The 15,000-nt window shown below is 43.3% G+C and overlaps 2 protein-coding genes across 6 annotated transcripts in view; both read right to left on the minus strand.

Annotated features, from left to right (window-relative positions):
- The window catches only part of hgfac (HGF activator), a 23,641-nt gene extending 23,460 nt beyond the window's left edge, over positions 1-181 (minus strand). For both annotated transcript variants that reach the window (XM_076289671.1, XM_076289670.1), the window contains exon 1: positions 1-181. This exon is cut by the window's left edge and continues 317 nt beyond it. The gene's annotated coding sequence lies outside the window, so the exon portion shown is untranslated.
- Positions 182-2,552: 2,371 nt separating this feature from the next.
- Positions 2,553-15,000, minus strand: part of rgs12a (regulator of G protein signaling 12a) — a 58,044-nt gene continuing 45,596 nt past the window's right edge. For all 4 annotated transcript variants that reach the window (XM_076288695.1, XM_076288694.1, XM_076288697.1 and 1 more), the window contains 4 exons: positions 14,080-14,144; positions 11,197-11,317; positions 9,987-10,625; positions 2,553-3,843 (listed from right to left, as the gene is read on the minus strand). In XM_076288695.1, coding sequence (XP_076144810.1) covers positions 3,482-3,843; positions 9,987-10,625; positions 11,197-11,317; positions 14,080-14,144 — 1,187 coding nt within the window. In that variant the 3' untranslated portion in view covers positions 2,553-3,481. The remainder of the gene's footprint in view (positions 3,844-9,986; positions 10,626-11,196; positions 11,318-14,079; positions 14,145-15,000) is intronic.

A 15,000-nucleotide genomic window follows, 5' to 3' on the forward strand; every position in this document is an offset into this window, starting at 1 on the left:
AAATCTGTTTAGATAAGCGGCAGCTGGCCCGCAGACATTTCCTCTTGAAAGTGGAGAACTCCTATTTCGCTGCGTAGCGCATGGATTTCGCTTCGGGGGGAATGTTAACTTACTCTAATTACATAGTGGGAGACAACAGTGCAAACGGAACAATGCAAACGGAACCCTCCCTCCCTTTCTAGTGTCACACCTGTAGGCATATACACACACACACACACACACACACACACGCACGCCTACATACACACAGTTCAGTTCTCATGGAACATACATTCCTAACACGAGCCGAGGCAGGACTCTCACTTAACTTCTATGTGGACATGGACAGAAATGTACCTCGACTTTACGCCTAATTCGGAAAAAAACCTGCAGCGAGCTATCTGATAAGTAACCAATTCCTAGCGGCCTACAACAGAACGGTGTCCCCTGAATCGAAACTTCACGCTGGGTTTATTTTCTGATCTGTTAATATTTTAACAGGTCCCTTTGAAACTCGCTGCTGATCAAAAGCTCAGTTTTTCCTTTTGGTTCGCGCGCCATAGCGCGCGCACTCAGCTCACGGGCAGGACAGGTAAAGGTAAGAATCAGAATTGGCAGGTGGACAGCTGGGTCAGCTGTTCCGTTATTAAAGACCTTTTGAGTGAGAGCTGTCTTGAATGGAAGAAAAGAAAAATAGTTTCCCCTCTATTCAGCGTGGATCAAAGGATTCAGATTTGTTTTTTCTTTTTAAAAGAATTGAGTCTTGGAAGTGTCATGCCCGCACAAATGTACAGCTATATTGTGCACAATTACTCCAACGCCCTCTTTTGAGGAACAAGTCCGAACACTCCCAACAGAAACACCCTGAGCAGTGATTTTTAAATGCTGCTTGCAGATGCTATTGTATTGCATGCATGGGAGGTTGTAAGATGGGAAATACTGAACGGTGTTAAGGGTAGATGTGTCGGGCAGTTGTGAGGTAGATGGAACAGCACTCAGAGATTCAAGGTGGAAGATGGGATTTTATTAATTCCCCAAATAAGGCCAATATAAGGCGATGATCAAGTCAGTAAATGTGAATAAAGCTCTAAGGAGAAATAAAATACTTCTCAATAAAGAAAGAAAAACAAAATACTTGATAGTCAAAACAATACAATATACAAAACAAAAGTATTCGAATAATAAGATGAGCGCAATGGACTACGCAGCTAGTCACTTGGGCTACACACATGAGATGAGCTCTCAAGACTTACGCCTATTAAAATCGAAGCTCTCTCCCCCAAGCACCTACAGGCATGGGTTTAAATAGGGCCTGATTGCACTCCTGTAATTGCATCAAACCAATGCATCATAGCAGCACAGGGCTGTTTCAGGATACCCACAGAAACAAGCTAATACAGCCAATAAATAAGTCTACGCATCTAGACAACATCTACCGAAGATTTAGCACATCTGCTGAACTTTGGCATAACCAAAAAGTATTTTAACAGCCTTAATAATCATTAAAACCCAGAAATCATAGCATGCACAGATTTAAATGTCCCTCATAGTAGGCAGCGCCTCGCTGCCGTGACCGTGGCTACTCGCCCCGTCACAAAAGGGTATAATTTCGTCAGTCGAGATGGTCATCTGGTTAGTTGATGTTGGAGTATGCTGACGTCGCCACATGAGAAAAGGTCAAAGGCGGCATGCAAAATCATACCAACCCCCTCTTTGCCCCTTCCATAGCCTATTCATGGCTAGGTTTCAGTACTGAACACATTGGACTGTGTGAAGTATTGGCGCATTGTAGCAAGTACAACGTATAGGCATGCAAAAAATGAGGAGTTTATGGATCTTCCTTTAAAGTAGACTTTGACTTTTTTCCCTTTTCAAGTGAACACAGTCATCTTATTTCACTCCAACCATTTCTGCATTGACACTTGACTGTGTGTGTTAAGGCCAGGGTCCAGGATCTGGCATTTCAGCAGAGCAGTCCCAAGGCACAGCACCTCCACTCAGATGTGGTCATGGAGCTTAGGGAATAAATGTGCTGATTGTGAAATGGTCCTGGCCCGGATGTTTGTGAGATATGGGCCAAATGTAATCCAAAGATGGCTTGGCTGCTGACTGAGAAGTCAGTTTTGACGGAAAGGTGAGTCTGTGAAGTGGTGTGTGTATGTGTGTGTGTGTGGGGGGGTGGACAGACAAGTGGGAGTATGTGTTGAAATAGTGACGGCATATGAGATCAGGCTGGGACTAAAGGTATCACATACTGTACACAAACAGAAACATACAAACACACACACACACAACATTGAATGACAAGTCAGAACAGAGTGAGAATAACAGTTCTGAGGAATTGGGGAATACATATAAAACTGATTTTTCATGTGTAGTACACACACGCACACGCACACACACACACATAACCACATACACACTCACACAAACACATACTCACTCAACCACACGCACACATGTGCACACATGCTGTCATCTGACTAACAAAACGGCACCAGTATCCAAACACACATGAAAGACATAGAAACCTTTTTATTTTACTTTTTTACTTCTATTCAGCGTGTAAACACATTTACACACAACCTACACATATGGCATCACGACACAGTCATAGTTGGATAAAAACACATTAGGAGCTGCTCTTCACTGGCTGTGTGTGTGCGTTTGTGTGTGGACACTGTTTATCCATAGCAGCCGGCAATTTCATTTCGGTCTTAATCCACATGTGTGAGTTGAATCACTTTAAGGATTTGGCTGGGAGTGTTTTCTGCGTTTTCTTTCTCTCTCTCTCTCTCTCTCTACCTCACTTAGTCATCAATAAATTATGGTCCCGCATTGAGAATCAACCAGCATTTCAGTCACAAACACCCCCTTTGAGATCTTTCTGTTTAGCTGGCCTCAGTTGCCTAAGAATTAAGTATTTACACAGATTTACACAGGGCGTGTGTGTGTGTGTCAGTGTGTGTTTAACGCCATTGGCAGGTTCTCTCCTGCTGCTGTGGTGAGTTGAAAGGAGTTGTCATCAGAGCTCCACCCAACCAAGACCTCCCCCCCACTCCTATTTTCTCCTTCCCACCTAAGGTTTGACCAGGGGTTGAACACTGCATGATTTCTCAAACGGTTAACCAGTTTGTGTGACCCTGCTTTGCAACCCACCTTTTGGATGCGTTGACCAGGGTTAAACAACGCATGATTTCTGGAACAGTTAGTCGAGTTTTTTGAGCGTGCTTTGTATCCCGCCATTTGAGGTGGGTTGGACATGGGTCTAACCACCTGGGTCAATTTTAGTGTTGAATGAGGTTACTAACGACCTGGGTTACTAGTGACCTTGCTATTGTTTTCCTATTGTACTGCTAATGGTTCCTCCTCTCCTTGGTTGTGACCAAAGTCCAATCTGGAAATAACTCACTTGTTTAATTTGAATCGATGAAAGAAGGATATTGGATATTGGCCAAATAGCCCTGGTCCGACACTAGTCGTTGGTTTGCGGATTTCTTCATCAGACAAAGGTGGCTTTATAAGTGCCCCCCATAGGGGTGTCCTCCTCAGCTGCAGCGCTGACGGTTGCCTGCTCCTCGGACGCGGGATTGCCAAGGAGATGGACCGGGTCAGTGATCGCAGTCGAGGTAGTGCTGCCGTTCCGCATGCGGCACTGGCACTGGCGGAGCTCGGCGGCGTAGCCCTCAAAGCTCAGGCTGAGCTCCGGGTCCTCCTCCAGGTGTACCCCCTCCAGGCCGATGGCTGTGTCCGACGACGGAGACTCATGCTGGGACTCGGCGGCGGTGGTGTTGGGCCCTAGGGATGGTGCCCCCTGGTGGCTGCTGGCGGGATTGCAGGTGGAGTTGGTGCGGTCCTTGGTACCTGCCAAAGATGAGAAAGATGAGTCAGGCTGACCCTTGTGTATTGCATCTGAATAGCTTTGACATCTTCATTTCACACACACACACATAAGTGCACACACACACACACACACACACACACACACACGTGGTAAATTCTGGTAAGATGACCAGAAGCTGCCCTTTAAAGCCATTTGCTGTGGCTCATTATCAGTGTAAATCTTGTGGGTCATTGAGTAAGCGAATTGGCTGCTATGGATAATTATACTCATGGATAACAAAGAAGACTGGATGACCACAGCCTTGGCTAGGGAGGTCACAGCAGTGGTCAGACAGAGCAGTCAAATGTGAAAAGTTCACAGGGGGTCAGTTTATGCCGAGATCCTCTTTCTCCACCACAGCAAAAAATGTGTCAAGAGAAAGAAAACAATTGGTCCATCCATTGCTTTTCTTGTCGTAATGATGAAAGTCTGTTTAGATTTTCACCACTTCTTGCACAAACATTTTGATGTAGTAAATTGCATCAGATTTGATATCGTATCTGAATCCGGAGGCGAAATGTAACCGGGTGGCTTGGTTGGGTGGTGTTCTGATGACAACTCCTTTCAACTCTCCTGTTGCTGGCATGGACCTGTGCCTGACCTGGCCCAGACTGTGAACGTCTTTACACACACACACACACACACACACACACACACAGTCAATACAAACACTACAGACATTCCTGAAAACATGATGTAATTTTTGCCTGGGGAAAAAAAAAAACGAAATGGCTAAACCCCAGATTGGCCAAAACAGCGAATCAGTATGTAGGGGGAGAATGAATTTGGAAGTGTCTGCAAATAAACCTAATACATTCTTACAAGATGAATAGCTCTGAATCTGGGGACTCCTAATTGAAATCCTCTTGCCAATCCATGACTGTTCAAAGGAAAATGTGAAAATGTATCCCAGAACAGCTGTCTTATCTGGCACGGTGGTGGTTTCTCATAACTGTTTGTACTATACTGCCACCCTGTGGCAGTTACCTGAACAACAGGTTGCAGATTCCTGGCCATATAGTGGCCACATAGTCAACAGGTTGTCTTCCAGCTCTATGGGGAAAATAGGGAAATTATGCATGACTCCTTCACAGTCATTTTTAATGTGTACATTCAGACTTATCTTAGCCAACACCGCGCTCTCCCAATTATTCTCGTTTCTTTGTGGGTGCGTAATCCAGGGAACTCATAGAAAATAACAAATGGTCATCAGGCCGAAACGTTTGTCAATTAAACCCTGTGCTAAAATGGATTAAAAGCAAGAAAAGATTTTTGGAGTGCGACCATTTGTTATTTTCTATACATTCAGACTTATCCCATCTACTCAAAAGCTTAAATGTAATTTATGTATTATACACATATACTGATCTGTCTTAATCGCAACCACCATAATTTTTATGTCCACAAGGTGGCAGCATCCTCTCAAAATCACTCCTGACCTCATCCACAGACAGACAATCCTGTTGTGTCTTGTGCTAGGCACAGTAAAAATGTTTCTCACTGGCTTGTCACAATGCAAGGATGCTGTTTGCGTCGATCAACAATGCGCTTTCTATTCTGGGAAAATCTTGAGCCATTGTTAATCACAGTTTGTTTAGGTATAAGCTGGCAAATAATTACCCAAGACACAATGACAGAAAATATGTCAAAGAACATATTTAGGTCATAGCAAAGTAGTCCCTGGTAAGTCATTTCTGCCCAATGCAGTCTTTCGCTGAAATATTCTTCACAAGTTTGTTACAATGGTTTAGATAAAGTGTTTCATAATCTTTTCTCAGAAGAGAACCCCTTGATGGCAGCCTTAAGAAAGGTTCCATAACACTAACATTTTGCTGTGAAGGAGAATGGTTAAAGAACACGACAGGGCTTTGTCAAGGTGTCCTCATCTCAACTTTTCAGATTTTTCAGAACTTTGTTCTAAGAAGAAATTAAAGAGTTACATGCTTATATTCTAAGAGTGGGTAAGACAATGTTACAGATGATGATGATGACTTTGACTCTGATGATGAATGATGATGAACATGATGAAATGTTGCAATACTGAAGTGTTGTCATTTTCTTTCTTGACTGGATACATAGTTGCATCAAAGATCCTTGATTACTAGCTTCAACCCTCTCTGACTTTGAATCCTTGAGATGGAATGGCAAATCAACATAAACCATAATAATAAAGTAGGCTACCTAAGCTCTGTGATGCTGAAAGGTCACTTATGTAACCAGAATGTTCTAATGACAGCACTCACTCTTAACACTTTTCTTCTAGCAATTACAAAACACTTGAAATGTCGGCATGTGAGCAGTACAACACCAAACTATCCCCATCTGAACTGAACTAAACATTGTGCACATCATTCAAAACTGCTGCTTGTTACCTCAGGCTAAGGAAGACTGTGATGTTGTGAGATCACAACTAAGCTTGTATTTCTATCCGTGTTTACCTTAGAGACAGATTTAGCTTAGTGTGATTTTAGGTCCCATGTCAGGTTGGGTGACGGCACAGGTGTAAGGCCTACTGTTGACATTAGTGCGGAGTTCATGAGGGAAGCATGCATCATTGTTTAAAGGTGCAATGTGTAAGATTCTGTAGGATTTTCTAGTGGTCTTGAACACACCATTTCTCAATTTCTCTGATGAGAGAGTACAGTATGAAGGCTGCTGGTTTGGATGCTAGTGTCTATCTGGGCAACACAGAACATGTGTTTTTGACATTACATCAAAATGGTTATTTCTTTACATACTGTTGCTATTTTTAGATGTTTTTTTTTTATATTGTAAACGTTTACCATCCTACTCATAGTACCTTTAAAGCAACACCAAAGAGTTTTTTATACCTTAAAATAATGTTTCCAAAATCGTTTCAGTGGTTCATCAACTCGTAACAGGGTGAACGACACTTCTGCATTCGCTTCGCGGCCCTCTATCGGCTATAACCGCACTATGTAAGTTTTAAGTTTGCCAGATCGGGTAGCGGATCTGTAGTTCAATGGAACGAGACATAAGAAACTACAAATTTGACTTGCATCTGATGTCGCAATACATCGTACTTTTATAACTCATGCAAAATATTCTACCTTGTCTGTGGACATCGTTATTTGCAAAGCCTGTGCTGGATAAACAAATAGCGTGCGTGCGACAGAGGGAAAGTTCTTTGGTGTTGCTTTAAAGGAGAATTCCGGCAATTTTAAACATAGATCACTGTTTCTCGAGGTCACAAGTACTGTTTGGTACAAAAAAAAAACAAAAAAAAGAGAAAATAATCAGTTTTACCTAGCTCGAGTTGCTGCCGCCAACAGTTAGAGCTTTCAGGAAACTACAGTACTACCCTCTGGGGGCATGTTCATGAGCACCAATGTAGAGCGGTAGCTGCCTGGCTACTTCAGCTGTTGGGTGCAGCAAGTCAAGCTAGGTAAAATTGATTGTTTTCGGGTGTTTTTGTACCGACAGTGCTCGGTGACCTCGAGAATTAAAGATGTATGTGAAATATCGCCGGAATTCTCCTTTAACAGAGACAAAAAAGAAGAGTCACATTAAGCCGTGAGTGATCGAGAGAAACTGATTAAAATGGATTGCACTGAGGATGAAAGAGAGAAGGATGAAGAGGGAGGGGAGGGAAGGGAAGCAATAACAACTTTGATGGATTGAAGGAAGCGGAGGAGTGCGGAAGGAAGGATGACGAGCAAAAGGAAAAGGAGTGATGAGAGGATAGGAGAAGATGGCGGGATCTGGTAATCACAAACATGAGAACAGATGGACGGTGTGATTTCAGCTACATTTATTAGAGCTAATCAGAGACATACAGAAATGAATTGGCATGTTGTTTTCTAATAACAAATGTCTACAAGGAGAGTGAGTGGCTAGCAATTCAACAACGAGGCCATATCTACTTTTAAAAAAAACAGCAACAACATACAAATACTAATTCACATCCTTTTTCTCTTCTCAAAACACATCATTCTCTTCTTTTGTTCAGAACTGTACATTAACTAATTATTTCCTGAGGAAATAACACAACAAATTATAAAAACAAGGCTATAAAAAGGCCTTTTAGCATTGTTGAATTGCATCCATTAGATTATTTAAGAGAGAGAGAGAGAGAGAGAGAGAAAGAGAGAGAGAGAGTGGTACACTTGCTCAGCTTAAAAGAAGCCAAGCAAAGACAGTTAGGAGGGGCAATCACAACACAACACTACAAACAAATGAAAACAACCATTAGCAATACAACACAAGTTGATTAGAATTAAACTTCACCTGCACCAATGTGATTGTTGATTATGGCGTGTGTGTCTAGAGATGATGGAAATTCAATATGAATGGAATAGCACTATTGGTTCTTCTACGAGGAGAAAAGTCGAGGAGATCTACTCTACACAAGTGTAAGAAGAGAATACCCTGTATGGCTTAGACTTAGAGGACTGGTCCTAGGAGAAGTCGTCGTTGGGCTGCATAACTAGCTCCTGAGTTTCAGGCTTTTTTCTTAGGGGTGGGAATCCCTTGGCACCTCACGATTCGATTCGATTCCAATTCAGAGGCCAACGATTCGATTCTAAACCGATTATCGATGCATACACAATTTTTTTGAGTTTGCTATTCAGAGTTTCTTCTTTTCATCATTACTAGCCTAATTAGGTGGGGAGAAAGCTAAGCTATATATATATATCAAAGTAGGCCTAAGTAATAAATGTGTACAAAGTTCCACAAGTTAGGCTACAAAGTTGCAAAATGCAACACGTGTCTCCTCCACTTGTGCGCATCACACCGGGCCTGCTTTGCTGTATTGTGTAGCTTAAGTGCAACATGGAGCTTGAAAATGTAAAGAAAACCCTAAAAACAGGAGAATTAACTATGAGCAAGTTTGGAGGAAAGTCAGAGGTATGGAACCATTTTAAACAAGTCGTGGGCAGTGACAACATAGGCTATGTGTTGGCTTTGTTCGAGTGCATTAAGTGCAGTGTCATCGCCTATGACAGCAAAAAAACCTGGGACTTTGATGATGAACAGACACATGAAGCAGGCTTGCCATGACAAAAATGATGATAGTCAGCCTTCAATGTCCTCTCTTGCTGCAGGGACATAGGACCTAAGAACATTTTACGTTGTAAGTGGCTTACGTTTCTTCATTCGGATCCATTCAGATCCGGAAACAACGCAGTTTACATGCTTCTTCCTTGTTGCATTATTCATTAAGTTAATTATATTAAACATATTTCTGTAGTTCAAACAACTCGGAATTGTAGTTGAGAATGTCAGTTATAACGGCCCAGTTTCCCCTCGACCTCATAGAACCCAAAATGCTGCCATACGGCAGCTGTTAAAGTAGCCGGTGCAGGTCGTATCGGTTTGTTGCTTGCCATTGCAACTATTTTGTCACCACTTAAACTTTGTAGCCTATATAAACAACTCGCACATGTGTTTGGTGCGCAGAGAACCGGCAGGCAGACAGGAGAGTTTTCTGTAGCACTCTGCAGCAGGCGAACAGAATGTTGCAGCAGGTGAACTTTTAAAATTCCGATTATTAACTTATCTGCATCGAGCATCGAATCGTTCTAGAGAGAATCCTGATGCATCTAAGAATCAATTATTTTTCCCACCCCTATTTTTTCTGTCAACACATTGGAAATTCCTGTTTTATTCTAATTGCTAATTTTAATGAATTTATTCTGAGATGGAGGAACTGTTCCAAGGGAAGCAGACATGGGCCACTTCTGTTCCGTTCGGAGTTTAGTGCATGTGTAACTTTAGAGGCTGACACACCGATTCGGTTGGCATTTAGATTAAAACCACTATGCAGTATTAATGACAAATTAAGAAAGCATAAAATAACATATTCACAAGAATATACAACTGAACTAGTTTTAATTAATGGCTTTAACACAAACACATCATATGAAAATAATCAAATAAAAAAATAATAAAAGAACCTGAATGTCGCCCCTCTGTGTGCCATTCATTTCCATTCTAAAGAGTTCTAGAAGGGTCTAAAGTGCATTTTCAGTCAAACAGCCGGGCAAGTCAGTCGGTCAGTCAGTGTTCTCCAACAGGAGCCATGCAAGCACACACACACACGCGCACGCACACACACACGCGAGCACACTAGGGGCGACGTGACGTCACGCGGGCGAAATACCTGGGCTCTCGTCGCTGCTGCCGGCACCGTGTGCGGACCGTTGGAGGAGACAGGGGGGCGGTGGGGTGTAGTCGGGCGGAGGGAGGCTCCGGTTCCCACCCACGTCCTGGAAGCTGGGGGAGAGCGTCGCGGACAGAGGAGGAGGGGGCAGCAGGGTGCTGTTGGGGCTGCTGATGTCGCCCTCGCCGACCAGCGTCAGGTCGGCGACGGCGTCCTCCTCCTCCAGCGCGCGACCGCTGCCGCCCGACCCCCTGCTCAGGATCGGCGAGAGGGGCGCCCGGAACGGCGGCTGATCTCGATCCCGGTCGGCAGCGCCTCCTCCGTTCCCCGCGTCTCCTGGAGCGCCGGCTCTCAGAACCGACGCTCCCCTGTTGGTTCCACCATGTTCCGGGTTCTGCGAGTGCTGCTGGTGCTGGTGTTGGCGCTGGGTGGTGCTGCCGCCGAGCCCGTTGGGGTGGCCGTGTTTGTTGGACGACGGGGTGGACGAAGTGGGAGGCGCGGGCACTGACGAGGAGGAGGAGGAGGACGGGGAGCAGTCCAGACGCAGGAAGTCGGGCAGCACCAGGTCCTCCTTCCGCAGCAGACCTCGCTGGTCCTCTGCCCGACTGCTCTGGGCCTTACTCAACAGCTCAAAGAACTCTGCAGCAGAGAGAGAGAGAGAGAAGAGAGAGAAAGGGAGAGAGAGAGAGAAAGAGAGAGAGAGAGAGAGAGAGAAGCAGACATAGAATGAGAGTGGGAGAGACAGAGAGAGAGAGGAATCAAGAAAAACATCAAGACAAAGTCAAAACAAATAATTATAATTATACAACCATTCTGTTATATTGAATACCCTACCAGTACAACAGTACAACACACAAGCAAACAAATACCAATTATATAACCAACACATATCCTTATACATAGGCCACTAACAAACAGACCCACAGAGGTGAAGATTGTCTGAAGCTGAGGATACACAAGGCAACGTTTTGAGCTTGACAATGTTCTGGCAGGTTCTCATTGATATTGCGCAACATTAATCATCAGAAGGCAAATTGCCATGATAATCCAATTAGACCACATGAAAATGATTTGTGGTTGCTCAAAAAGTTGCTCCATGTATCATCATCACCTAATGCCTTTGCTTTACGACACACTCACACACACTCACATAGACACAGAGGGAGAGACAGAGAGAGAGAAATAGAGAGAAAGAGATATTCTCCCATACCTTCAGCTTCCTCTATCTGTGTCTTCTTGGCTTTCCTGCCGCTGGCGTCAGGAGTAAACGGCTCTCTGTTGTTGTTCTTTTCCTCATTCCGGAGCTGTTTCCCTGACGACCTGTCGTCACCCTGGCAATGACAAGGAGAGGGTGACTAACCGTTTTCCATGGAATGTTAAGGTGTTGTAGAGTATGTGAATGAAAGCTAATTACTTCTCACCGCTCTCATTTTAATTCAAAGATCTTAACAGTCTAAACAAAGTCCCTTCCATTCCATCACAGTGAGGGGCAACAGGATGTTTAAGAAAAGCCTTTCAAACCTTCAACCTGACCAACGGAGAATAACAAAACTATAGCCTATAATAATAAATCTTGTTTTCTTTTATTTTCTTTTTTCTTTTTATGTGAGCATGACGGTGGGCGTAAGCACTGTAATTTCCATTCTTATGGATGAAATAAACTTGACTTGACTAATATTTCAGCATACAGTATATTTGCACTTGCTCATATGCAACCCTTCAGTATCTAGAACCGAACTGGTCATCTGAGAAGAGGGCCATATGTTATTTTATTCAACAGTATTATGTTCACACATAATGAATATAGAATCCATGCTACTATATTCCATTACAACCCATTGTGTGATTCCCTTACATCTTTTCAAGTGAACTAACAGCCCACAGAGCTATAGGATCTATGTGCAGGACTGGTTTGTAATTATACAGTTTGATCGATGGTAAAATAAAGGGGTCCTTTCATTTGCGAAAAACCCTATAAGACTCCTTCATGAGTTTATCCTCTTTTGAAAAAGCGGTCTCTCTTCTGTTGTCTGAGCGATAGACCCGCACCCTGTTTGAATCTGTATATCCTAACACACACACGCACATACACATCAAACACTCCAACCTATGTCTGAAAGACTGATGAGCCCATTAGGAGAGAAACATCCGCAGACTAACAGATATCATGCGGTCAAATCAGGAGAAACAAGTCACAGCAAGTAACACGCTTAATGGAGTGGTGGCAGGAGAAGTGTGTGTGTGTGTGTGTGTGTGTGTGTGTGTGTGTGCCTCTGTGTGTGTGTGTGTGTGTGTGCTTCTGTATGTGTCCATATCCTTAATGGCTGCGCTGCCCTCAAAGGACTGTACATTGTGCGTCAGTGAAGGAGCTCTGTGACAATCACAACGAAAAGATCAAGACAGACTGGTTCTCTCCCCCACACAAAGTACGCTACAAAACTGCCATAAACTGCCATAAATAACTTACCAAATACACAGACATAGTTGTAATTAATGAACACACCAAAGCCGTTACAATAATAGAAATTGGTTGCTCTTTCGATGCTTACATGGATACCTGCTATGCTTCAAAACTGTTGAAATACCAATCATGGTACAATGTTATCAATAACTGGCTACCCCTGTAAAATCATTGCCCTCATTTTTGGTAGTTTAGGCCATGTGCACAAGATGTGTGTACTAGGCCTGCAGATCTGTGGACTACATAAGAACAAGGCCAAAAAACTGACAAGACATTGCTCTGTATCAGTAGTAATTGGTAGCCTCTACATGTGGAGGCGTAGGTACCACCTTTACCCCTAATGTGCATAATGGACTGGGCTGTTGCTGTTGTACACCTTTCTGTCAAATTTGGATTATGCTATAATATATCTTCTAATCTAAATAAAGAATGTGTGTGTGTGTGTGTGTGTGTGTGTGTGTGTGTGTGTGTGTGTGTGTGTGTGTGTGTGTGTGTTGGATCCCCTTCCTTACCGTTATTGGTAAACCGTAGGGCTGTAACGATACACCAACCTCACGATTCGGTTTGTATCACGATTTTTGACCCACGGTTCGATATGAATCTCGATTTTTCTTTTTTTTTTTTTAAATAACATTTTTAATAGCCTCCCTTAGAACACCAGAGGATTACAATATAATATATCTATTATTTTATATCCTGATATAAAACTATTTTTCTGAATGACTGATATTTATGACAGCACACTTTATGCAGATTAGCCTATAGCCTAGGCCTACTATTTTTTTATTACAACTCTACCTCTTTAATTTAGCTGTCTGGTTGAAGCCTGGAAATATTGTAAACAAAGTAGCATAGTTGGCTAGCTTAGCCGATCATAGTCTACTGATTGGACTGTTCAGTTTCCCCATGTCTGTTTAAGTTTCAAGGTAATACTTGTTCTCCTTGGGACAGGCCCTTTTGGGAAACGTTGGTATTGAGATGATCAGTGAACTTCAATGCAAGCGTTTTAAACAAATATGTGCAGCATGCAAATGATGCTAAGCGGATTTAATAGTAATTTAGCTAGTCGTCTTCTATGCTTCCTTGCTTTCACGATTGTGAATGTTTTATTTAAGTCGCGCGTGTTCATTGAGCAGGAGAGGGAGGGAGAGTGAGAGGGAGGGAGCGCGGGAGAGAGCGGGGCAAGGAGAGGGGGTTTACTACTGTTTGGTAAAGTTGCACACATAGTCTACAATGAAAGCAAAGAGAGGTATGAAATTATTATTTATTTATTTATGTTTTTGGACAACGTAGGCTACCGATTAGTAAAGCGGGAGATGTGGGTTGCTTTTGCCGCGTAAGCTGCAAAGCACTGCGTGAAACACTAGAAAGGGTGTGTCGCGATTCTGCCTTTTCACACCGCGACACAGTATCGTGGATATGAATGTCGCGATTTCGGTTTCGAATCGTATATCGTTACAGCCCTAGTAAACCGTCTAAATATTAAGTTACCTGAATGTGTGTATGGGTATGTACTTGTGTGTGCACATAAACCACAACCTTGTTGAAAAAAACACACACACACACACACACAGTCAATCAAGATACAGCACACATAGTCTACCACATCTACAGACACAGGTAGGTCCTTACCGGAGTGGACATGGTCCTGTTGTTCAGGAGGGGTGCGTGACCCTTGGGCGTCTTGGGTGGTTTATCTGTCAGAGAGGGGGGAAAAAGTGAAACAATGAGGGTTCACACAAGGTCAGATTGGGTCACAAAAGCTCACAGAAGGTCAGGTAAGGTCATGGAGAGAGCCAGACATGGTGCTTGTGGTGTTTCAGTCGTTCATGATCGACTGATTGGCTCATGTTATCAGATACAGAGAGTCTCAACACAACAGGACATGCTGAGAGATTGGATTTGAAGGGTTTTCGGGGATTTGGGGGAAAACAAGATAAAGGGGGGAGTATGTAGGGATGTGTGTGTGTGTGTGTGTGTGTGTGTGTGTGTGTGTGTGTGTGTGTGTGTGTGTGTGTTGTGAGTGATATGTTAGACAGACATAAAGGGATACAGACAGACAGACAGAGAGAGGGAGAGAGAGAGAGGAAGAGAGAGAGAGAGAGTATTTTGTACTTGAGTGTCTATTTGTTTAGTAATGAGTAAACAGAGCTCTACGGTTAAAACCACACTTATATATGTTTACATTCACAGCTAGTGAATATACATTGTATGCAAACCTATTCAAAAACCACATTCTGCACTGTGCTAAAGCAACATGCATAGCACCCACACACACCACAGACACAATGACAGAGTGTGATGTGGCTTTTTGTGACAGTGGAACAATAGGGGTGGTTATGGGCGGCTGAAATGGGCGGTTTTGAGCATATTCATATGTGTTTGTGTGTGTGTGTGTGTGTGTGTGTGGTTCAGACACAATCCACTGAGAGGTTGCATGTGTGGTGTATGTGTCCTTGGTGAGAACTGTGAATAGATAGGTGCGGTTTCGCCCCTCTCAGGAGGATATGAGGAAGTCGAGGGGATCTTTGGAATCTGTACAGACTTGTGACA

Source organism: Alosa pseudoharengus, unplaced genomic scaffold (assembly GCF_046254945.1).
Source record: "Alosa pseudoharengus isolate Yale_2024_CS ecotype anadromous, Long Island Sound unplaced genomic scaffold, YU_APseudo_1.1 YU_APseudo_1.1_scf_17, whole genome shotgun sequence".
NCBI lineage: Eukaryota > Metazoa > Chordata > Actinopteri > Clupeiformes > Clupeidae > Alosa > Alosa pseudoharengus.